Raw genomic sequence first — 21,607 nt, forward strand, 5'->3', positions numbered from 1 at the left:
GTGGGAAGTAGGCAGCGAGAGCGAGAGATCGACGCTATACTTTGTCCGGACCCTTGTAGGTGAAAGGTTTGTGCTGCACAAGGGCGTCTCGAATCGAGTTTGGCGAGTGTCCTTCTGTGTGCGCGAGCGCTGTCACGAGGGCGGGATGCAGGAGGTTGAGCAGAGAAGGAGGCCTGAGAGACCATCGGAGCGGGCCAGGCACCGCTCCGGCCTTTTCCCACGTGGCCGCGCCCGCCTCGCTGCCTTCAATTGATTTCTGAACCTTCTTTTCTTCTTCTCGCTCACATCGCGTGCACTTGCTGTAATTTGTCATTTCGCGCGGCTTGCCAATTCGCCTACTGCATTGGATCGATACTAAAGCCTACGCTACATACGACGGCAGTAAACGGTCTGCTTGACTCGAGTGCGAAGGGTGGTTTTCCTCGAATGCGAACCGGTCGGCTCGATCGCCCGCAGGCTCTGTCTCTCAGAAACTTCAATCATTGCAATGCTCAGAGTATCGAAGACCTGGCAATAGCGAGCACTGCCGCAGTCTCGCCGGAACAGAAAGAGTACCGCGCTAGCCGCTATCCCCCATACGTTCAAATTTCCGGATTCGTCGATGATTCGGGTTTCCTCTCCCTTCTCTCATTCTTCTTGGGCTTGGATCCCGCTTCCAGACGACTGCCAATCCGGCCGGGGTACGTCACTAGACTCCCGCTTCATTTCTTCGTACTTCGATCCTTCGGAGAGACGCCCGGCTCCGCGGTCGTTCGACAGTTCGAGCCTAACCCGAATGAGGCTCGCCCAAGCGAGAATCGCCAAATCTGCGAGGCGATAGAGTCTCGTGAGGACTGCAATCAGTCTCGATGCAGTAGTAGAGCAAATCCGCAAGCGCGCTCACACGGATGATGGTCGTCCGCTCGCGCCTGCCGAGCCGACCGTTCGCGCAAGGCGAAGAGCGCAACCTGCACGCTCGGACATCGTTCGCTTTAACCGCTCGAACTCTGGGATCCTTCCTAGCGCTCCCGAACCTAGGGCCATGAAGACAGGAGACCCCCCTGGCAGTCACTGCAGAGTCACTCAACGAGCCGGCGTGAGCGAGCAGGTCGAGCTAAATCACTGTTGTCCTGCGCTTTGGTTCACTACTCTGCGTTCTTGACCGAGCTCGTCACCCCACGCCGCTCTGCATATTGACGGTCTCCTGCTCCTGCCTGTCCACTGCAGGCTGTTGTCTGTACACCTCACCGCAAGGTCCTCGATTGAATGGCAAGCAAGTTTGCTCGAGCTAGCCGAGAATCTTGGCAAGAACAAGGGGTATACGTGAACGCGCTATGGGTAATCATGCAAGGAGCGACTACTGCAGAGGAAGGGGTATAAGCGTGCGTGCTCTCACTACTCGTCGTCGTCGTTGTCGCCATCATTGCCGTTCTGCAACGGTTTCCGCCGCACCGAAGAGTAGCCACCGTCTGGACCCGCTCCTTCGATCGCTCCTTTCCTGCACGCATAGGCGCGATCGTCAGCAAACAAAGCCTAGGGACACATGTGACGAAGAACTGGAACGTACTCCAACAGGATCCGCTCGACGTGCGCTCGCGCATCTCGGCTCTCCAAAGCGCCCTCCGAGCCGAGTTCCAGGTCGAATCGAATCCATGTCGTCTCGAGGTCTCCTCCGCGGTAGACGAGGACGGTCGGGAGAGTCTCGTCCTCGGGATCTTGCTGCATAAAGTCGAGTTCCGAAGCGAGTGCGCGCAGAAACTTCGTGTGGGGATACTTGCGCGACAAGGCCGTCAAATGCGTGTTGAGGAGAATGCACGGAAAGAGATCCTGCGTCGCGCACGGTTCCGGTCAATGGTGACAAGCTACAAGGGGAAGGTTTCGACAGCAGCAACTCACGGGTTCATACAGGTGGATCACGACGGCAACGTCGTCCGACTCGCCCTCGACCGCGTTGAGGAACTGATCGATCCCGATCTCGCGCAAGTGGCCAAATGTCTTTCTCTCGCTTCCGTTACTGTTCAATCCGCGCTCTCCACTACCTTGCAGTTCCCGCATTCGCTGTTGTCGGTACCGTTCGAGCGCTGCTTGATCCTCATCGCGATTGAGCTCGTCCTCGTCGTCTTCGAGCGAGATCATCAATTTCTTGCCCATCTGCTTCGCGACCGTTGCCGGAGAGTTCTTCGATTCTTGGTACTCGCGGTAGTCTGCTCGAACACCTTTCACGCCCGTGTTGGTGCTCTGCTTGGTGTTGTTCCGTAGCGGTGCAGGTTCGCGTGCCGGAGGGTCTGGGTCGACCGCACTGAACCTCGGCGCGGCAGACGAGGACGACGAAGATCGAGAGTGCGCCGGGGACGACGAGCGTACGGGCGAGGTCGATCGGAGCGTCTCCATGGTGTCGGCATCGCGCTGGAGGGCCGGATGGGTGCCATTGAGGAACGCTTGTTCAGATTTGTCCATAGTTCGGATGCGCTAGAGCCGGTTGGTGTATATAGTCGAGCTCTCGCTTGACTTTCGTTGGCGGTGGTGAAGGTTCAGGGACAAGATGCGAGTGACGGAGTCAAGCAAGAATCGTGACGAGGTCGGTGCGAACGCAAGGGGCCTCCAAGAAAGGAAGAAAGGGAAAGATGCAAGCACGATTCTTGTGCGATCGCTTGACCCAAAGCGGTGCTGCACCAATCGGATTGTTCGTCTAGCAGAGAGCAGACGGTCGAGGGTAAGAGCTGGACGAGCTACGAACGCAAGTCGATGATGAAATAGGATCCGAATGCCGGCGCTAGTAGTCGTATATCGGTTCCTTGCACGACCCGATGAGACCGTGTATGAGTTCTGTACGCGTAGCGATGTTAAACGGCAGTACAGATCGCGTTGAGGCGAGCTGGTAGACGCGAAGACGTCCGGTCAACTCTTCGGGTTGTTTCATCAAGCGAAGCGCCCGCAACTCTCGCAAATCGGCTCTGATCAGCACTCGAGCATTCGTACTCGACTAGACACGCCCCATCCACGCGAATACGTGCGCTTGTCGGCGATTGCTGCGTTGAACGGGGGTTCCTCCACATCATCCGAACGCAGCTGATCCGGCTACAACACGCTGGACCGTACCGATTTGCGAACTCATGTCGCTCACTCGCTTTCCGTACACGTCGTCGGGCGCGCCGCATGCCGCATCGACATCGTCCTCGATCGCGCTCGAGCAAGCCAACGCCGACCTGTTGCTGCTTCAACAGTCGCTCGGTCGATCGGCCAAGATCTCGGACCGGATGGGAACCGCGCTCGGTCAACTCGACGATCGTCTCGCCAAGCTCGAGAAGAGTCTCGTGCCGATCTACAAAGAGACGGGCAAATTGACTCGCGTTTCCAAGAGTGAGCGCTTCTCTGTTCTCGCCTTACGGTTCCAAACTTGATCTTTCTTGTGCTTTTCCCACTAGATCTCGAATCGACGATGAGATCGCTCGACGGACTACTCGGCCATCATGATCTCGTCGAGCGCGAAGAAGGGCTCATCAAATCAGGGTCAGCAACGAACTTCCTCTCGTAAACTACGCCCAGGTTTCGCTCTAACGGGAATTACTACAGACCCAAACAGGGAGACTTGAAACCATACCTCGCCGCGATCGACCGGCTCGTCGCGGCTTCAGAAGCGCTGCGCAAGACGGACGCCAAAGGTCAAGCCGCTACCCTCGCACAAATGGTACGCCTTCATGTACCTGGTTCGCCCGCGCTGCAGCTGAGCTTTTCTCAACTACATAGGGAGCACTGATTGAGGCTGGCGCGAAGCAAGTTGTCGGCGTATTTGCAAGAATGGTCAAGGAAACTTCGCCGACGATGGACGCTGGGTCCTTGTTCGACAAGGGTCAGCCTCTTCTTTTTTCAACCGGAATCTCTTACATCCAAAGTTCTTACGTGTTCTTCCGTCTCAGGCAAACCATTCCCAACCCTGTCGCCAACCTTCGTTGATCAAGCACTTCCGCTACTCACCTATCTCCTTACACTCCCGTCCTCGCTCGGACCGAAATCGTTCGCAGATGCATCACGAACATACACTGATCTTCGAGGACAATGGATCGAAGAAGGACTCAAGAATTGCGCCAAGGAAGTCCTAGTTGACGCGGTACCGAGTCTCGCATCGCCTTCAGGATCAGGCGGCAAAGAACGACGAGGACTCGGCAGGGTCCTCGACGTCATGTTTGCCGTATTCAAATCAGAGTATGCCGTGCTTGGCACCGTGTTCTCGAGCCTGTCGAATTCACAGAAAGCACCCTTGTACGCCTCGCTCTTGCCGTTGCCGCTCTCCCTCTTCTCGCAAACTTCGGCCAACCTCAATACCCTCATCAAGAAATCGGTGCATCCTCTCATCCCGATCGCGTTCGCATCGTTTGGGGAACTGAGTGAGCGTAGTCAAGAGTTTGAAGAGGTTGTCCGGAACAAGAGTGGTCGCAAAGAGAACGAAGTCGGCGAGAGCTTGCACAGCTTTCGAGGGACGTGTTTGAGTAGTTTACCGGGTATGATCGAGGATGTCCGGGTGAGGAAGATACGCATCGTGTTCTCCTCAGCGTACGTCGAACTGATCGCCTCCTCGTGTGTATTCAGGCTTTCGGCAGCAAAGCCCCGACAGGTCCAGAATCAAACTCTGCGGCCGTCAGTCCGGTCACTCACAACGTAGGCGACCTCCATCGTTTTCCCACGTGATGTCTTTTTCAGCGACTGATATTGCGGAAGATCGTCAATCCTTTTTTCCGATTCTAGATCGTCAACTTTGCCCGACAATTGGCAGACAATCAATCGATCGTCGAGACGTTCCTCTCGGTACTCGGAGCTGGTAATTGGGGTGGACCCAAGAATAGCCTCAAAGACGATGGCGAGAACGGACTCTTACCACGCTACCTGAGTGAGCAACATGAACCTCGCCCCCACCCTCGAAAGTTCAGAAATCCGCTGACTAGAAAACATATCGGGGGAACAGATGACTTGCTCATGACGTTGCTCAACTCGCTCGAATCCCGAGCACGACTATTACGAGGTCGACAAGGTACCTCTGCGATCTACCTGCTCAACAACATCTCGTTCCTGCGCCACTCGATCCTCTCTTCCCAAACTTCTGACTTCTTGGGCGAGTCGTTCGAGGACGTCCTGAACAAGAAGATGCGAGCGACGAAATCTTCGTACCTCGAGATCTGGTCCCCATTGGTCTCGGCACTACTCGATGCTGGATTGAGCGAACAGAACGGTGTCATCTCGGGAGGGATCAAGGCTGGAATTGGAGCGGTCAAAGGGAGTGGAGGGACCGAACGTCGCGATACGAAAGATCGATTTGTGCGATTCCACGAAGCGCTCGAAGAAGTCGAGGAACTGCATCGAGTCGCCAAGATCGATGAAGGGGAAGTCGAATTGAGGGAGAGGCTCAAAGGTGAGGTCGAGAGGATGTGCGTGCCGACGTACGCCAAATTTGTCCAACGACATCGCAAAGACAATTGTGAGCATGCTTCAAATATCCTGCTCCAGCGATTCACACTTACGCTCCGAGCTTTGTTCCAGATTCGACGAAATACGTCAAGCTCGACGCGGACGGTCTCGAGGCCAAGATCCGCTCGATCTTTGACTAGCCGTTACTGTCCCTAATTTGTTCGTAGTTCCCGTTGTTGTAAATCGAGATAGACTCTTTCATGCCGTTCGCGAGCTACTCTCAGACGGAGAGCAGCAATCATTCCGAGGTGCACTATCGCGAGCTCTAAGCAATCAGAGGTCAGAAAGCATGCACAGGATTGATGGCTGCATTTCCTTTTTTCTTCTTCAACGAGACTGACACGCAAACAAAAGCGAAGACCCAAAAACGACGGCGAGACAAAAGAGAGCGAAACGAACAAACGCGAAAGTCGGGATCTATCAAGCTATCCTAAGAGGATGAGAGGAAGCGGGATTCAAGCATTCTTGGTGTAAAGTACCTCCATCGATTGAGGGAACGGAGACATCTGCTGGTCCTTGAGAATGTAGGTCGTGGCGGTACTCGCAGGTCCGCCCATGGCCCCCTTGACGCCTCCGAGCTTTCCTGCCGCTTGAGGAGCACGACGGAGATTCGAGAGACGGAATACTTCCTTGGCGAGCCCGACCGCCATGAGCGTGTTGATCGACTCGTCGCGAGCTGTAGACAAAGTCTCGAGAAGGTCAGCACGTGAAGCAGGTGAGCTGACTGGACCAGGAGAGGAAGTGAGAGACACTGACAAGAACGGATGCCGGGTTCGGCGAGTTTGTAGAGCACCGGGTTGCGATCGAGCTTGATCGTGTCAGGATCCGGGAACGCGCTCGGGTCGCGGTTCACGCGAGTCCAGTCGATGTAGAGCAGCGTGCCCTCCTTGACGCGGGGACCGTTCGGGATCTGCACGTCCGATTGAGCTTGACGCACGAAGCCCTCGACGGCAGGATCGAGGCGAAGGCATTCGTTGACGTAGTGCTGTCACGATGAGAACAAATCGCAATCAAGCAGTGCCTGAACAAGAGCAAGGACAAGCTGGCTCACCTGGATGGTCGAGTCATTCGCGAGACCAACTTCTACAGCCGTCTGCGACTGGAGGTTTCGCAGCGCGCCAGCATTCTCGGATCGAAGGTAGAAATCGACAGTCTTGGCGCAAGCTAAAGAGATGTTGAGAACAGGATTCAGTCTTGGCGGCGCGCAACAGAAGGAACGAGCTTGAAAATAGCTGACCTGTGACCGAAGAGACAAAGTTGATCATCGAGTACAGGAGGGTGTCGGAGATCTCGTCGAGGGGGCGCGAGGTGACGCGTAGAACGCGGTCGTATACCTTGCGAGCATTGTCCGACATGACGACACCTTGGCCCGCCTTCTTGCCGAGCAACAGCTCCTTGATGTCTTGCGCAAAGTCGTGCAGGAGCGACTATCAACAGCGTCAAAGAGATTGAAAGGATGGTAAGCCCGCGTCACAGCTCGAGCAGAGGGAAGGTGGTACTCGTACCGAGGATCCATTCGCCTGCGAGAGGCGGAAGTCAATGACGTTCTTGAGTACGCGCGTGTGTTCGATGACCGAGTTGCGAAGCTTGAAGCCGCGCGTCGGATCGTAGCTGTCGACGACGAGCAAAGAAGTTCAGCATCGAGTCAACCGACAGGGAGAAGTAGGAAGACTTACTTGAGGTGGAGGTAGGTGTAGGCTTCGCACAGCGTGTCGTACAATTCGACCGGCGTGAGCAGTCCGAGCGGGTTCGTCTTGGTCTTGAGCGGGAAGCCGAGCTGGTCCGAGATCCAGCTCATGCAGACAGGCACGATGACTCGCTCGACAACATCGACGCGCATTTGGCTCGCACCGGCCGACCAGCTCGTCTCGGCGAGAACGGCGCGCGCTTTCGGGGCGATCGCCGCGACGACGAGGTTGGTGAACTGCGACGGGAAGAAAGCGCTGTCGATCACATCTTGGCATTCAGAGCGTGCCTTGAGCTTGGTCTTGAACGAGCTCAAGAGCGACAGGAACGATGGTTCTTGCTGCTTGAGGACGTCGAGGGGCGCACCGTACACGGGAGCGAACTGGTCGAACGAGGGAGATTCGGGCGCGAGGATCTGCTCAGCGGCAGCGCGACGGTCGATCACGACCCATTCGGGCGGAGGACCAGGTCGACGCGTATCGTACTGGTCGAGGAGGCCGAGGTTCGAGAGGATTCCGTTCGTCGTCGAAGGCGTCGAGAATGGGAACAGAGCGTAGGTCGAGTTGTATGTGTAGTGAGCGGGGAAGGTGCGCATCAAGAGCTGCAAAGCAACACGAGAGTGTCAGGATGAGTCTGAGCTCAGCTTCCGATCATATCGTGCAACTCACTTTGCCGACAACGCCTCCGAAAGCGCCTCCCTTCGTATCGAATTGGAGGTCTTTGTAGAGGAACGAGGTCAAATTTCCAGGGTTGAAGTCGACGGTGAACTGCAAGAGATCTCGGTCAAGACCTTGTCAGTAAATCGCTCGCGCATACAAGAAAAAGGTTCGGTGGGCTTACGTAGCGATCTCCACGGACGAGAGCTGCAGCGTCGGAAAGGATTGCACGCGAAACAGTGTAGCCGGTAGCGAGACCCGATCCGGTTTGAGACGGTTTTGGTTCTTCGGCAGAGAGTCCGGGCATCAACTCGAGATTGTCGATGTGCTTGTAGAGCGAACGAGCAGCATTGGCAATGACGGGGTCAGGGTTCCATTCTGTTGTTCGAAGCAGAGAGCGTCAGGTGGAGCTCGGTCATATACGAGAAGAGAGTGATGACGAGCCTTCGAACGACTTGTACGTGGTGAGCTTGAGGAACGATCGGAATTCGTTGAGGGTCGCGCACGCCCATTGGTTGCGAGCAGCGTCCATGCTGATAACGTCAAAGACCCTCATCGCTTCGGGGACACCTGCAACGAGAATTCGAGCTGTGCATCAGCTTGATCTGGCACATCGAAGAGAAGAGAAATCAACCGACCTCGAGCCTTGAAAGCACCTGCAACTTCCTCGGTACCTTCGGTGAGCACACGAACGAGGTCGTCATCCCTGACGACGAGGAGACAGAGAGCGAACAACAGTCAGTTGATGCTGGAAAGGGGAAAGGGGAGGGAAGACGAGACCGACGAGAAGCGACCGGCGCCGTCCTTGCCACTCCTCTTCAAGCCTCCAAAGGTCCACTTCTTGACGTCTGATCCCATTTCGCCGGCGAGCCCTCTGTAGATTCGACCATAATCTTCGGGAGTCATCTAGGAAGAGAGAAACGAGAAGAGGCATCAGCTTCTGAAAGCAGTTGAGGCAGGATGGAGAGAAAGAGAGTAGACTGACTTGATCGAACGGTGTCTTGGTGTACTTCCTGATGAGGTCTTCGACCCACTTCGTGTCCTTCTGACTGACGCAAGCATGCCAGCGGTAGAGGACTGAAGGCCCCAAAAAAGTCAGCACGAAACGAGATCAGTGTGACAGTAGCGGAGTTATGAAGCTCACGGTCAAATTCGATCGAGACAGTGTTTCCTTTGCCGCGCTCGACTTCGTCTCCGACAAGAGGCTTGATCTCGTCAGTAGGGATCAAAGCCCAAGTCGAGGCAGTCTGGTTGACATTGAGGATGACCCTGCAAGCCCATGCGAGTCAGCTAAAATTCACAGAGTGAGGAATGAGAGAAGCCAACTTGCCGGATATAGTCGCCGAAGATAACGTTGAGGAACCAACCACAGTTGACGAGCCTCGCAGTTTGGAACAGATCCTCGTCCTGCTGCTTCTTCTGGGAGTCAGAGAGCTGATCGAACGGCTTGAACTTGTCGTTCTGGTTGATCTCCATGAGCTTGTCGACGATCCAGTTGTGGTTCCTGTTGTCATTGAACGAGCTCGGAGTCAGCGAGAGAGGGAGAGAGCGAGAGAGAGACAGACGAAGCGAGAAGACACACCTCGAGAAGACCATCATGAGTGCACAAGTGGGAGGAGCCATCAAGAACAACCTCTGCGAAGCGACAACGTCGTCGTGAAGCTTGCCGTCCTTCATCGTGCGAACCTTGTTCTGTTCCTCTTGGTTGTTTCCCTGTTAGCTCAAAGTTACCGAGTCAGTATTGAAGAAGGAGGTCGAGACTGCAGAGCGAGAGGAGAGAGGGACTCGCGTAGAGAGGAGAGAGATCGAGGTACGAAGAAGCGTCGTTGATGTTGCGGTCATTCAAGTTTGTGTTGAAGCAAGAGTGAGTGATGCAAGTCGCGAACGCGAAGAGCAGAGACCTAAGATCACAAGGCGAAGCTTTGGTCAGCCCAACTGAAAGGGAGAGAATGAGAGAGAGACGGGAGAGTGAGCACTGACGAGATTCCCGAGGGATGAGGAACGAATTCGTCGCGCTTCATGAGGGTGTCCCAGACTGTTCCGTTGTCGGGAAGCTGTTGAGGCATTGGGTGTGCCGGGACGACCGAACGGGCGTAGGCTGCGAATCAAGAGGGAGGGTCAGCTTGCGAATGCGCAGAGCGATGACGAGTGAGAACCCCTCACGTTCTCCAGCGGCACCGAGACGCGGGTTGAAAAAGTTGTTGCCACTTCCATCGGCCGAACGATACTTGGACTTGCCAACGAACGTGACGGGAGGGTGCTGCAAGTCGTTCCAGAGCAGACGAATGAAAGCGTTCTCGAGTACGTCGCCGATCTTCGAGTCAGGCGGGAGCGAATAGAGCAAGACGATGACCTGCCAACACGATTCAGTTTGAGCGTCAATCGAGAGTACAGTATGATAGGCAAAGAGCGGTCGGTACTCGTTCGAGGAGCATCTTGCGATCGTCCATGGCGCCAGGTTGGGCAACAGCGACGTTGCAGGCAGCGAGTGCATCCTGTTTGACGCGAGAGAGACTCGTGACGGGTCAGCTCAACTCGCCTCTGCAAGAGCGAAGAAGACACTCGCCTTGGTGAGTACATTGTTGTCAAGCATTTCGCGAAGAGATTCGAGCGGGTTGAACGCGTCATCGATTTCGCCGTGGAGCAACTTGCCGAAACCCGTGTTGGAACGATCTTCCTCTCCGAGAGCGAGTTGAGCAACGTGAAGAGCCTGTCCGAGGTGAAGGACCGAGACGATGAGGGAAGCGAATGGAGGAGGTTCGAGCGCACAGGAGGTTAGCCCAATGACGACGACGACAATCCGGAATCCGCTGTGAGACAGCTCAAAGAGAGGGAAGGAGCAAGACTGACAGTGGACGCGATCCCTTTCGCAGCTCCGAAGATGCCAGAGCCAGGCATCGAGCGCGGAGTTGATTCTTGAGGTTTCCCAAACAGCGCAGGGGCAGTAGGAGGTCCAGACATCTTGTCTTTCGCTGTGACGAGAGGGATCTTGGAGTACTGGGAGAAGGGACAGTCGCAGAGGGAGACTGAGGGGGTCGCGAGAGGGAGAAGAGTGAAGAGGCTAGAGAGAGAGAGAGAGAGAGGCGAAGGTGCGCGCTCGTCTGTCCGTCCCGCAGTTTCACGTTCATCAGCTGATCACCGCCCCGCCACATGGTCACGAAACCTATTGTTCTCGCGCTCCTTCGGGGTTCGAAAGCCCGAAAGGAAGAAACTCTGTCTTCTTCCTTGACGTCAACGGACGGAACGGCCGCGGTGCTTGCACGGGCGTCTGTTGCATGTATCCTGGAAATATGTAATGACAACAACACGGTGAGGAAGGGAAAAGGCTGGATCTGTGCAGAGCAGAAAATGCAAGACAGCGGATGCAAAAGTTTTGGGTCAAAAGTCTCCTTCGTAGTGCTTGAACGCCTGCGTCCGATTCACTGCGTGTCCAGATTTTGGAGAGAACCACGATTCGCTTCCCTTGTTCAATTCGAGGGTAACGACTGTCAAGTTTTTGTGAGAATTCAAAAAGGTCAGCTTCAGCTGTCCATGCCAGGGAACCAAATCGGAACTTACCATCAAGGTTCAAGCCCTGCACAGCGAGATGAAGCCTTGTCAGAACTAAAGTGAAAGAAAAGCTGAGAGCAAGTATCGAGAACTTGCCATGGTATGAGCGATGAATTCTCCAACCTGCGTGTTTTCGATGCACCCGTTCAATCCGGTCGAGTTGTGACCATATGCGTACAAATTGACATCGACTCCAGAATGTCCAGCCGTCGACCACCCAATCTGAGCTCTTCTCGAGACCTGCACGAAGGACAAAAAACGGGTCGAGTTGTTATAGATGCTCAACGTTGTCTCGAAGCGCAAAAAGTTTCGAGCGTGACTCACAGCATCTGCCAAGACTCGATTCGCTTTGTACGCGTCTCGCCTCGCGATCCACAGCTGATCAATTTCCCTAGTCGCAACATCAAAGATGCCGAGTCCTTTCTCGTAGATTTCCTTTTGCACCCATTCTCGAGTCGTGTCTGGGTACTTGTCGGCAACCTGTTTGCCTAGGAACGAAGTCGAGTGGGTCGCGTTCTCGAGTACTTCCGGATACCTGTCGCGTATGAAGACTCGATCAGCATCGGTTCGCTTTGAACGAGATTACGGTAAATGTGAGAGGAGAAATAGGAACTCAACCAGAGGTACTCTGGATAGACATCACTCAGTTGTCTTCCGAGGGCCAAGCCTCCCGTTTCGTGATCGCTGACAGACACCATGACCGTTGGAGTTCCTTCGATTTCGTTCTCGTGGCGCACCCATTCCTTGACGTATTCGACCGTTTCGTAGTATGCCAGAATGTCGTGCAGGTGTCCTATTGGATCGTTGTTGTGCCTGCGATTCCCAATCAGTAGATCAAACGAGAAGGTTTCAGTTTCTCGTGACAGAAGAGCAAGTTCAAGAAACGAGACAAAACTCACGCGGCCATGTCTATCCTCGCACCTTCAATCATGAGGAAGAACCCTTTCCCTTTCTCACCTTTGCGTTTCAGGTATTTGAGCGCATGGACAGTACTACAAAATCCTCAGAATGTCAGTCTTTTCGGGGGTTGTATCGCAGAAAGGAAACAAGACTAAGAATTACATTTCCTTGAGACTGGGTTGCTCGTCCGTCAGCACTGTCGTTTGTTTTCGATCAATCTCGTAGTCCATATGCTGAGAGAGAGCGTGAGCGGGATTCGCGGAGACAAGCTGACGAAAAAGCTGTGCTCACATCATTGGCAAAGAACCCAATCACCGCCTCCTTCTTTGCGAGTCGTTCGTCAACGTCCTCGTCTTTCCAATCCCGCAACCCTTTCATCCCTTCGACAAGTCTCACTCCTTTCAGTCCAGAGAGGAGATCGTCTCGATCGTTCCTACACGACCCAGTGGTCGAGTTTGGAACGAAGAAACATTGACCACCTCCGAACGCAAGGTCTACCGTTTGCCCCTGAGGTCCAGTCCCAACCAGGAACCTGGCAATGTCGGACTCGAGATCACGATCGACGACGTGACTGTAGAACGCTGCTGGGGTTGCGTGGGTCAATCTCGAAGTTGTGACGATCCCGGTTGAGAATTTTTGGTGATGCGCGGATTCGAGGATCGTGCCACATGGAGTTTTCGCAGGAGTGACTGCAATCGCACCGTTGAAAGTCTTCTCGAGGCACGAGAATGCGGTCGCTCCCGCAGCGGAATCTGTTTTGGCGTATTGATATTCAGCACGAGTTCAGAAAAACCAGGCCAAGGAAAGGGCTAAATCGCTCACCAGTAATGAGAGAGTTGGTCGACCGAGTCTGTGTTGCAGCATGATCGATCAGTCTAGGCATTAGGGGAGGGGTTCGGAATACCGAGAGAGAAGAGTCGAAACGAAAGAAACGGACCCGGGAGGATCCGACGAGGATGGAATCGAGCGGAGTGACGGAATTGTTGGCCGCGCGATGAGCGAGATAGGTCCTCGCCAAGGTTTCTGAAGCTGGGCCCATGCCGTCCGAGATCATGAGGATGACTTGAACATGAGGGTCGCCGTTGAAGCGGGTGAAGAGTGCGAGGAATTGGGTCGAGAAATACGCGAATGCCAACAGGCCGACGAGGCCGATGACGACCAACCTCGAGTGAGACGGTCGAGGTTTCGGATGTGTCCGGGCGAGGTTGACGGCGTGCACGGAAGGGATGGTTATGACGAGCGGTGGGGTCGGATCCGATGCGTGCGGCTTGTCCTCATCCGCGAGCGAGTGGGGCTCTGGCGGATAGTGGTGGGTCAGGAGGGACTCGGTCGCAGACGATTGCGAGTGATCATCCTATCGACGACGCAAACAGTCAACTCGTGAGCTCTCGAGAGAGAGAGACGGAGCGCCGGGAGTTGCAACTGACCTCGTCAAGCACAAATTGGCGAGGAGAGTGTGGCCTCGACATATTGTACTCGGCACTCTTCCCTTGAACCGGATCCGAGATTGGATTGCGAGGGGTGAGCGGTGATGCGGTTCAATGTGGAGTGATGTGGACCCGCGGCCTGCGATTAACCTCGTCTTTTCTACTCCACCCATCGCTGCATTCGATCCAATCTCGCCGATAAGCTCACGCAGCTCCTCTATAATTTCGACTTCGACCTGCATCACGTCGAGTAACCTCCATCGGACCGAGAACCGCCCCCCCACTCCGATAGCCGGACCCGCTTGTTGACTCACAAGATGCCCTACCAGCTGTGCGTGCTAGGATGCGGTACCATGGGAATCGCCGTCCTATCGGGCATCATCGACAACCTATCTCATCCACGCGACTCGCACGCTTCGAACGACGACGATGAAACTTCGGCGCCGTCGACACCGATGGGCAGCTTGATCCTCTCTCCCAACCAGAACCCCAACTCGCTCCCTGACCGGTACGTACTACTCTTTTGAACCTCTTTTGGACCCCGTGAGTCGACTGAAGAGACTTGGTTTTCAGATTCATCGCGACCGTGAATCGAGTGGAGACGGTCAAGAAGCTGCGCAAGACCTTTCACGACTTGGGTCCTCTCGGTCAAACCGTAGACATTCGACAAGCTCGAGACAACGTCAAGAGTGTTGAAGAATCCGATGTCGTCCTCCTCTGGTAACCAAACTCTCCGTTTCCTCTTTGATTTTCCCATGGCTGAACTCTGCCACTCTCTAGTTGCAAACCTCAACTCGCAGCTCACTTGCTCCTCGCACCGGGAATGTCTGAAGCGCTCGAAGGCAAACTCCTCATCTCGATTCTTGCAGGAACGACCATCTCCATGATGAAGGAATGGGTCCCCGCGTCTTGTACCGTCGTTCGAAGCATGCCCAACACTCCTTCCAAGGTCCGTTTCCCCAATTTTCTAAACCCCCTGAGCGAGATGACTCTGACACTTTGTACTTGCAGATCCGGGAAGGAATGACGGTAGTGTCTTCGCTAGATCCTGCCAACCCGAGAACGACTGTCCAACGCGACATCCTCATGGCCCTCTTCACCCCGCTTGGTAAATGCCGATTCATGGACGAAAAGGTGAGCCGTCACTCCTCGCAACGTAGCTGAGACACTAGATTAACAATCTCGGGTGGGGTGATGGTAAAAACAGCACTTTGACGCCGTGACGGCAGTATGCGGTTCAGGTCCTGCCTTCGTGTGTCTCGTACTCGAAGCGATGGCAGATGGTGGAGTCATGATGGGTCTCCCTCGAGGAGAAGCCGTCGAACTCGCTGCCCAAAGTAACAAACCCTCTGTTTCTGGTCTCTCTCTGCACACGAATCTGACCATCTCTCTGACTTGATGACTGTAGCGATGCAAGGTGCTGCGAGAATGGTATTGCAAACCGGGATCCATCCAGCAGCTCTCAAAGATTCAGTCACGAGTTGCGTCTCTTTTTCTCTCTCTCTCTTCCCCAGTTCCTTCTCGTCTGTTTCCTTTTTTTCTTTTGAAAAGCTGAACGGTTTCTCGTGTTCGTACTTTCTAGCTCCAGGAGGTTGTACGATCGCAGGGTTGTTGGCATTGGAGGATGGCAAAGTGAGATCGACAGTCGCGAGGTGTATCCAAGCCACAACCGAACACGCTGCTGGTTTGGGTCGGAAATGAGGAGAAGAACTCTTGTCTCGAAAACCTGCACTCTTGTATACGCATTTGCCCTCGCAAGGAACACCGCAACTAGATTTTCGTTTTCTTTTGTTTTTTTTCAAGGTTCGAAAGCAGACTATATCATATACGCTTTTGCAACTACAACAACTGTATGCCAAAGAGAAGAAGAAGAAAATCCGAGAATCCGTTGAGATGCAAAATAGCAGAGAGCGTGCTTTTCTTTCAACCGTCTGGATACTCGGCTTCAGTTTCTAGACTCTTCACAAACCTGATCCTACCCTGGTATGCTTCGCGTACAGCTTCCTCTCCTTCCCCAGCGATCGATCCGGGCACTTCAGATTCCTCGACTCGTTCCGTTTTGCGGAAATATTTCCCAATCGTAATGTCGGTACACAGTCGATCGATAATGTTTTGAGGTACGGCAGGTTCGAGCGTGATGTTTTCTTGCGCGACATAGCGGTGACTGCCATCGGAGACGATGACGTGATAGAACGGTTGGTCCCGACCAAACGGTAACCTGTCCACCTGCATCTGCATAATCCCTTTTTTTCCCAGAAAAAGCCGTCGTCTAGTCAGGTTTACCAATCGAGAGGAAAAACATGATGGAGAGACTGACAAGTTTCACTCGCTTCACACTTGTAGTCCCATCCACGTACAACCGCGTAATAACCAAACAATCGATGTCGGAAACAGTGTCCAATCTGCCACCGGATCTTGCCCGCGACCCATTTCTTTTCCTTGTCCGTCTTGTCCTCTTGTTCGATGCTCTCGATCAACGCTTCGACCGCTTCGAGTCTCTCCCGGTCTTGCACACGATCTTGCGTGCGCGTTTTCTCGACGAGCATAGGTAGGACCGTCTGGGACAAGAACGGGACATCGTAAGGGTACTCGGCCTGGATGATCGACACGAGCCAATCGACGTAATTTGGGAACCCGGCGTCGTCACCGTCCTGACCCTCAAGGTGGGAGGTTGGGGTCGTGAGTGCGAGAAGGGAATGCGCAATCGAGTACAGGCAGGCGATCCCTTCGTTCTGCGAGTTGACTTGGCGAGTCTGGATCGAGGTGAGGATGTTGCGACTGACTCGAGTGCACTGCAGCACACTCGAGTGTCAAAGGTCATGGGTCCCCGAGAGCTGGAGTGAAAGTGCACTGACCATCTCTCTTGCAGAAGCCGGTCGGAAGAACGCAGACTGTTCAGTCGTTCCTAGTGCAGCGAGCATCGAGCGTAGTTGCGCGCGAGTCGGGTGTCGGGCTCTTGCAGCGGCAAACGGATTGACGTACGACCACTCGTTCGACTCGCCTCGGATCCTCATGGCAGCGAGAACGGTACCTGGGAACCCAACTGGTCGCACTTCGATGTCTTCGCAGTGAGGGATCCGCCGAACGAAAGAGCAAAAGATTGAAACGAGTGTCATTGGAAGAGTGCCATGGTTCACCTCCGGATTATCAGCAGCGATGAACGAGAGCTCGACATAGTGCTGGAAGTTAGGACTACCCTTGTCAGCATCATACCCAGAACTCGGGAGTGAGAGCAGACGCACGTTGTTCAAATTATGAAACGATCCCGCCTCACTAGGCTTGAGCCCGATCCCGCTCATGTAGTCACACACCTGATCGGCAGTCCAGCGGAGACGTTCAAGGGGTTCTTCGGGCCGGGACATCGTCATGATCTCGCACTCGGCATAGCTGATGAACATGCGATAGTACGGTCGGTTCTGCAGCCGTAAACATCGCAAACAGTCAGCTAGCCCGAAGAGTTCGAGGGTGCAATCGTGAAAACAGACATATTCGGGGTCGAACCCTCTGAACGCGGCGAATGCGTTGACGCCACGCTCAAAGTCAGAGTCATCTTCCTGCCCGCGTTCGTCGCGCTCGACGATTCCTTGCCACGTCTCGATCGCCTCGTCCCGCAGGATCGCTCGTCGCGCTTCTTCCCTCCAGTAAGCCAAGCTTAGCCAGTTGTCGGGTTCGCGTTGCCTGCGCGTCCAGTGTTCTTGCTCGAGCACATCGAGAACGTCGGGACCGAGCTTCGTTCGTAGTTCGTCCATGACGGGCAGACGTCCGCGAGGCACTTGTAGTTTGCGTACGAGCGTCTTGGCCCTCACGCCTGCCTCGGCTCGCGCTTTGTAAGCCTCGTACGGGTTTGTCATGTCGAGCTTGGTCGCGCCGTGTCGAGGCACGTAGGCCCAGTAGAGAATCGGACGCCAAATGACGGCAGACCGCGAAATATCGCGGAAGGCTCGACTCACGAGCGATGCAGACAGCAGCGTCGGAATCGTCGGGGCCGCGTCGGGATCGAGCTGGCACAAGCACGCGAGCACGAGTTCAGGCGGAAGAGTAGCCATATTTGTTTGCGTGGAGCCTATCGCGGGCACGACAAAGCGTCAATCCGACTGCTTGGATGTATGTCTCTCTTTCAAAGAGGTGGATCTGCGCGGGTGGACGAGAACCGCACCGCGGCACCACACCAGCCGAGATTCATGAAGCCACCTCATCGTGAGACTCAGCCCGAGCGTGTAGTGTACATGCCAGCTCACCTGGCTTGCGCTTGTCGACCCAACGAGCACGATACGAGCTCAGAGGGGAATGGTCGTGCTGAGTGGAGGTTGCGCGCGATCGCGCTGTTCGATGCGGCTCTTGCGCGAGACGTTTTCAGCTCGCAAGTATAGCTGTGACTAATGTCGTGCAGGATGCGTCTGGTCGGAAATGAGCGAGCGTGTGCGTGTGTAAGAAGTGGTGCCCGGAATTATCGATCGCTCCCGGCTCCCGGGGTCCTTGCCATCGGCACCGCAGTCAACTGTACACTACAACAGCTATCGTGAGCCCGGGCAGCCACCGAGCAGAACGTCCTGAACGAGCCGACCTTTCCGCAGCTCCGCAAGGAGAAGCTCAAGTCTCTCTCTCTAGGCGCTCTCGGCAACACCGACACTCTATGCCCGGGAGCAAGCTGGACCGACCTTCACGTCTCACAATCCGAAGGCTGATGCGGAGGCAGCATGCAAGTCACGCAAGAGCGGGATCGAAACCGCTTTGTTGCTTCATGCTATCGCCAGTACCCCGAAGAACCCAGCGCTGCCTCGACTGCTTCGTCGATCGCTTCGTCGACAACTTCTTCGGAACCCTTGATCCGAACAAGACCGCATCATTACCTCAATGTCCATCCGGACGAACCCGCAATCCACTCGGCTCGGTTGTTCAGGTTTCCCAGACGGCAACGGACGGCGCATTCTTACGACGCGTTCGGGTTGAAGCGCTTCCTAGGATCGAGGTCTGAGCGGTTCCGCGAAAGATCTGGCGATTCTGCTGTAACCTGTTCTCTTCCTCTCTCTCCGCGGTCCCAGTGCTCTCTTGCGCTCTGTCAGACTTCTTTGCGGCTCTACTGCACGCGACGCGGCGTGTTGACGTGAAGGATTCGGACGATGCGCTGTCGACCGGATGGCTCTTGGAGACTTTCGTGGCGCGAGTCCGATCCGAGCCTCGTCCCGCTGCTTCGCTCCTCCTGACGCGTTTTCGTACATCAGAGCATCTCTACATCTGCGTCTGCTGAGAGTCGGCTCGGCTGGTGAGTCGCCCCGCACGTTTCTCACGGGATGCAACGAGCACAGGCTTAACGCTCTCTTCCCTTCTTCCCGCTCCGTTCCAAGCGAATTGCCTCCCCACATCCGACCGAGTCTAAAGCCAGTGCTCTTCTACACGTTCCCGCTTGTGCGTCCACCTCACACGCGCTCTGCTCAGAGACTCACAACCTCGCCCTCTATCCGAGCGCCACCCCGCTCCGAAGGCGACCACACTCTTTTCCTTTGTTCCTTTACTCCCTCTGCTCTCTTATCAGGACTAGGAGGGTCATGTCCGCCCCTCCAAGGTCAGTCTCGCTCTCCTCCCGCCTACCTCGCTTTCGAGCTTCCCGCGAGCTGACTCTCCCGGACTCGGTCTCACTTGGTGCAGCTCCCATTCTCTGCGAGACGCGTACGGACGGCGTGCGACGTGGAATCACCCATTCTCCCCCGCATCTGATCCGCGTGTCGGCGTGGTCTCGGAACTCGACGATCCCGCGATCCTCGAGGTCTCACGGCGTAGCTCGATCGATCATCCGCCTCTCCGCCACCGAACTTCTGCCGTTGGCTCGAACGCTGTCGTCTCCGCTTCGTACTCTGGACCCCCAGCCCTGATTCAAGAGCTTGCGAAATTCGACGATCAGACGTCTTACGACGAACTGCGCTTTGTCATGGAGCTCACCGCGGCTCGCGCAAGCGAAGGAATCGTCTATCCAATCTCGTCTTACTCTGCTCATATGTCCCACAGCGAGCTCCCGGCAAGCGATCTCGTGCACAAGCTCTCCCCTGCTGCGCGGCGGTACCTCGACGAGTACAATGCCGGCTCGCATCGACTCCCGCCGCCTGTTCCCGTGCCGGCAAGCTTCGTACTCGCTGAACAGCAGCACCAACCCTACTTCGCGTGCTACCCTGGTTCACCTCTCGATATGTTTGTCCCTCCTTGTCCCGATCCCTCGTTCGGGCCCTCGTTTTCAGCCTATTCGCCAAATGGCAGTGTTCCTCCTGCTATCCCTATCCCTACTGCGATGCCTTTACTTGCTCCATTTCATCCTCAACAGCAAGAGTTGACGATTCCCCATCAAGTTCCGACGTTCGAGTTTCAGCTCGACTCTTCGCCCGCAAGTACCGACATCTCGCAGTTCTCGGCGTACTCGGATTTGCTGTCCACTCCACGATCTTCATCGTTTGGACTTGGGCTTGGACCGACGAGTCCCTTGACGACACCCGCGACGAGTCCCAAGACTGACGACTTTAGTCTCGAGCCTTACACTCGGAACCAACGGCCTCTCACCTCGGCAGTCGACCCGTTATCGGATCCGGTCAGGATCAGGAACAGGAAAAAGTCGCTCGTGAGGCTGTGCGCGGAGGAATACGCGAGGAATGTTGGAGCGGTCAAGTCGTGGGGATTGGTCAAATTCTTTGATGGCAACAAAGGCTGGGGGTTCATCCTCGATCAATTCAAGGTTCCGGGCGAAGACAGTGAGTGCTGGTCACATGTCGCTCATTTCCCACGTCACCTCAAGAGTCTGACGTTCCCGAAATCTAGTTTGGATTCACTACACGAATCTCGAAATTCCCAAAGGTCACCGTTTCCTCATCAGTGAAGAGCTCGTAAGCTGTCTCTTCATTCTTCTAGGAGGATTGAGAAGTCTCAAATCTCGATCTTCTGCCTGTAGGTCGAGTACTTGATCGTGTGGGACAGCAAAAAGTCACAACTCAAAGCGCTTCTCGTAACTGGTCTTGGCGGTACGCTTCCTTCCTCCGACTGCATGACACCCTCACTCTCGAGATGCTGAATTGTTCGGAATATACATAGGTACGCCGTTATTGGCATTCTCGGATCCTGCGCTCGCCGCTTCTCTCTCGAAATTCAAACCTTCTCAAGGCCCGTTGCCTACGACGCTCTCGCCACGCAGTCGCAAGCGCATCTACGCCGAGAAGCAAGAGCGTAAGAGGAGGATCGAAGACGACGACCGCAAGGACAAGATGTTGCGATTCTTGCAAAAGGAGAAGGACAAGGAGCGACGCGAATTGATCAACGAAGGTCGGTTCGGAGCGGTCGGAACTTCGATTGGCACCACAGGCGTCGGTCTCGGGATCACTGCGATGATGGCGGCGGTCGAGTTGACCGAGATTGAAGAGCTCAACGAGGAAGATGAACCCGTCGCAGACAACCAAGTGGTCGAGAACTAGGCACGAACCCATCACAGATTCACAGCTTGAAAACGTTCAACAAATATCAGTAATCAGTACAACAGCATCAGTACCAGCACCAGCAACTTTTCTCATCTCGCAACCGTGAATATACCTCGATATCCGCAACGAATGATCAAACCCCTCCTCTCTCGCAAATTCCTAGATTTACACCTATTGCATGTCTCTGTCCTGTTGATACGTCTCGTCATGATTACCATTCCTACTCGACTTCTTTTCCTCTCCTTTGCGAAGGGGAAAGAAACGATGTTCCCCACTACAGCTTATTCCTGCACTTCCTCCCCTTTCCTACCCGCACATGCTTTCCCTCTCGGCATTTCCTATCAATTCTTGGGATTAGCCCCTATCTTTCGAAGGATCGCTTGCGAATCGTAAATGCAGGTTTTACCAGAATCGATGCGATGCGAAAAGAGATGACTCTCGAAAGGTCTGCAAGAAAGAGCAAGATCTGTTTCGCTCTTTATGATATACGACTCTGTGC

At 54.8% G+C, this 21,607-nt stretch overlaps 7 protein-coding genes across 7 annotated transcripts; 3 read left to right on the top strand and 4 right to left on the bottom strand.

The window, feature by feature from the left end:
- Nucleotides 1-1,374: 1,374 nt before the first annotated feature.
- JCM15063_001934 (phosducin family protein) lies at nt 1,375-2,436 on the bottom strand (the record flags this gene model as incomplete). Its single annotated transcript, XM_076679186.1, has 3 exons — nt 1,375-1,477; nt 1,547-1,806; nt 1,876-2,436. 3 exons carry the CDS (start codon nt 2,434-2,436, stop codon nt 1,375-1,377), a joined length of 924 nt encoding a protein of 307 aa, XP_076533710.1.
- Nucleotides 2,437-3,092: 656 nt separating this feature from the next.
- On the top strand, nt 3,093-5,579 carry EXO70 (GTP-Rho binding exocyst subunit EXO70; the record flags this gene model as incomplete). The annotated part of the gene is made up of 9 exons (XM_076679187.1): nt 3,093-3,339; nt 3,405-3,489; nt 3,553-3,667; nt 3,727-3,829; nt 3,897-4,498; nt 4,567-4,635; nt 4,723-4,864; nt 4,940-5,449; nt 5,512-5,579. 9 exons carry the CDS (start codon nt 3,093-3,095, stop codon nt 5,577-5,579), a joined length of 1,941 nt encoding a protein of 646 aa, XP_076533711.1.
- Nucleotides 5,580-5,894: 315 nt separating this feature from the next.
- JCM15063_001936 (peroxidase/cytochrome P450 family protein) lies at nt 5,895-10,742 on the bottom strand (the record flags this gene model as incomplete). Its single annotated transcript, XM_076679188.1, has 21 exons — nt 5,895-6,115; nt 6,196-6,424; nt 6,491-6,603; nt 6,677-6,866; nt 6,945-7,050; nt 7,116-7,726; nt 7,794-7,892; nt 7,966-8,159; nt 8,226-8,351; nt 8,420-8,487; nt 8,566-8,687; nt 8,767-8,858; nt 8,926-9,050; nt 9,112-9,285; nt 9,364-9,494; nt 9,571-9,682; nt 9,762-9,879; nt 9,945-10,134; nt 10,202-10,276; nt 10,348-10,491; nt 10,632-10,742. The coding sequence occupies 21 exons, from the start codon at nt 10,740-10,742 to the stop codon at nt 5,895-5,897; spliced, it is 3,351 nt and encodes a 1,116-aa protein (XP_076533712.1).
- A 417-nt stretch (nt 10,743-11,159) lies between these two features.
- On the bottom strand, nt 11,160-13,699 carry PHO8 (alkaline phosphatase PHO8; the record flags this gene model as incomplete). Its single annotated transcript, XM_076679189.1, has 10 exons — nt 11,160-11,266; nt 11,423-11,570; nt 11,655-11,865; nt 11,949-12,143; nt 12,230-12,322; nt 12,393-12,463; nt 12,522-12,982; nt 13,053-13,080; nt 13,168-13,584; nt 13,658-13,699. 10 exons carry the CDS (start codon nt 13,697-13,699, stop codon nt 11,160-11,162), a joined length of 1,773 nt encoding a protein of 590 aa, XP_076533713.1.
- A 275-nt stretch (nt 13,700-13,974) lies between these two features.
- PRO3 (pyrroline-5-carboxylate reductase) lies at nt 13,975-15,358 on the top strand (the record flags this gene model as incomplete). Its single annotated transcript, XM_076679190.1, has 7 exons — nt 13,975-14,165; nt 14,231-14,377; nt 14,438-14,606; nt 14,669-14,791; nt 14,865-14,994; nt 15,066-15,137; nt 15,240-15,358. The coding sequence occupies 7 exons, from the start codon at nt 13,975-13,977 to the stop codon at nt 15,356-15,358; spliced, it is 951 nt and encodes a 316-aa protein (XP_076533714.1).
- A 222-nt stretch (nt 15,359-15,580) lies between these two features.
- Nucleotides 15,581-17,703, bottom strand: JCM15063_001939 (uncharacterized protein; the record flags this gene model as incomplete). The annotated part of the gene is made up of 4 exons (XM_076679191.1): nt 15,581-15,900; nt 15,975-16,449; nt 16,513-16,836; nt 16,900-17,703. 4 exons carry the CDS (start codon nt 17,701-17,703, stop codon nt 15,581-15,583), a joined length of 1,923 nt encoding a protein of 640 aa, XP_076533715.1.
- Nucleotides 17,704-19,203: 1,500 nt separating this feature from the next.
- Nucleotides 19,204-21,105, top strand: JCM15063_001940 (cold-shock protein; the record flags this gene model as incomplete). Its single annotated transcript, XM_076679192.1, has 5 exons — nt 19,204-19,220; nt 19,304-20,391; nt 20,459-20,523; nt 20,589-20,658; nt 20,729-21,105. The coding sequence occupies 5 exons, from the start codon at nt 19,204-19,206 to the stop codon at nt 21,103-21,105; spliced, it is 1,617 nt and encodes a 538-aa protein (XP_076533716.1).
- Between the last annotated feature and the right edge of the window lie 502 nt (nt 21,106-21,607).

Source organism: Sporobolomyces koalae (genome assembly GCF_050403365.1).
Source record: "Sporobolomyces koalae JCM15063 DNA, S_koalae_JCM15063T_v1_ctg20, whole genome shotgun sequence".
NCBI lineage: Eukaryota > Fungi > Basidiomycota > Microbotryomycetes > Sporidiobolales > Sporidiobolaceae > Sporobolomyces > Sporobolomyces koalae.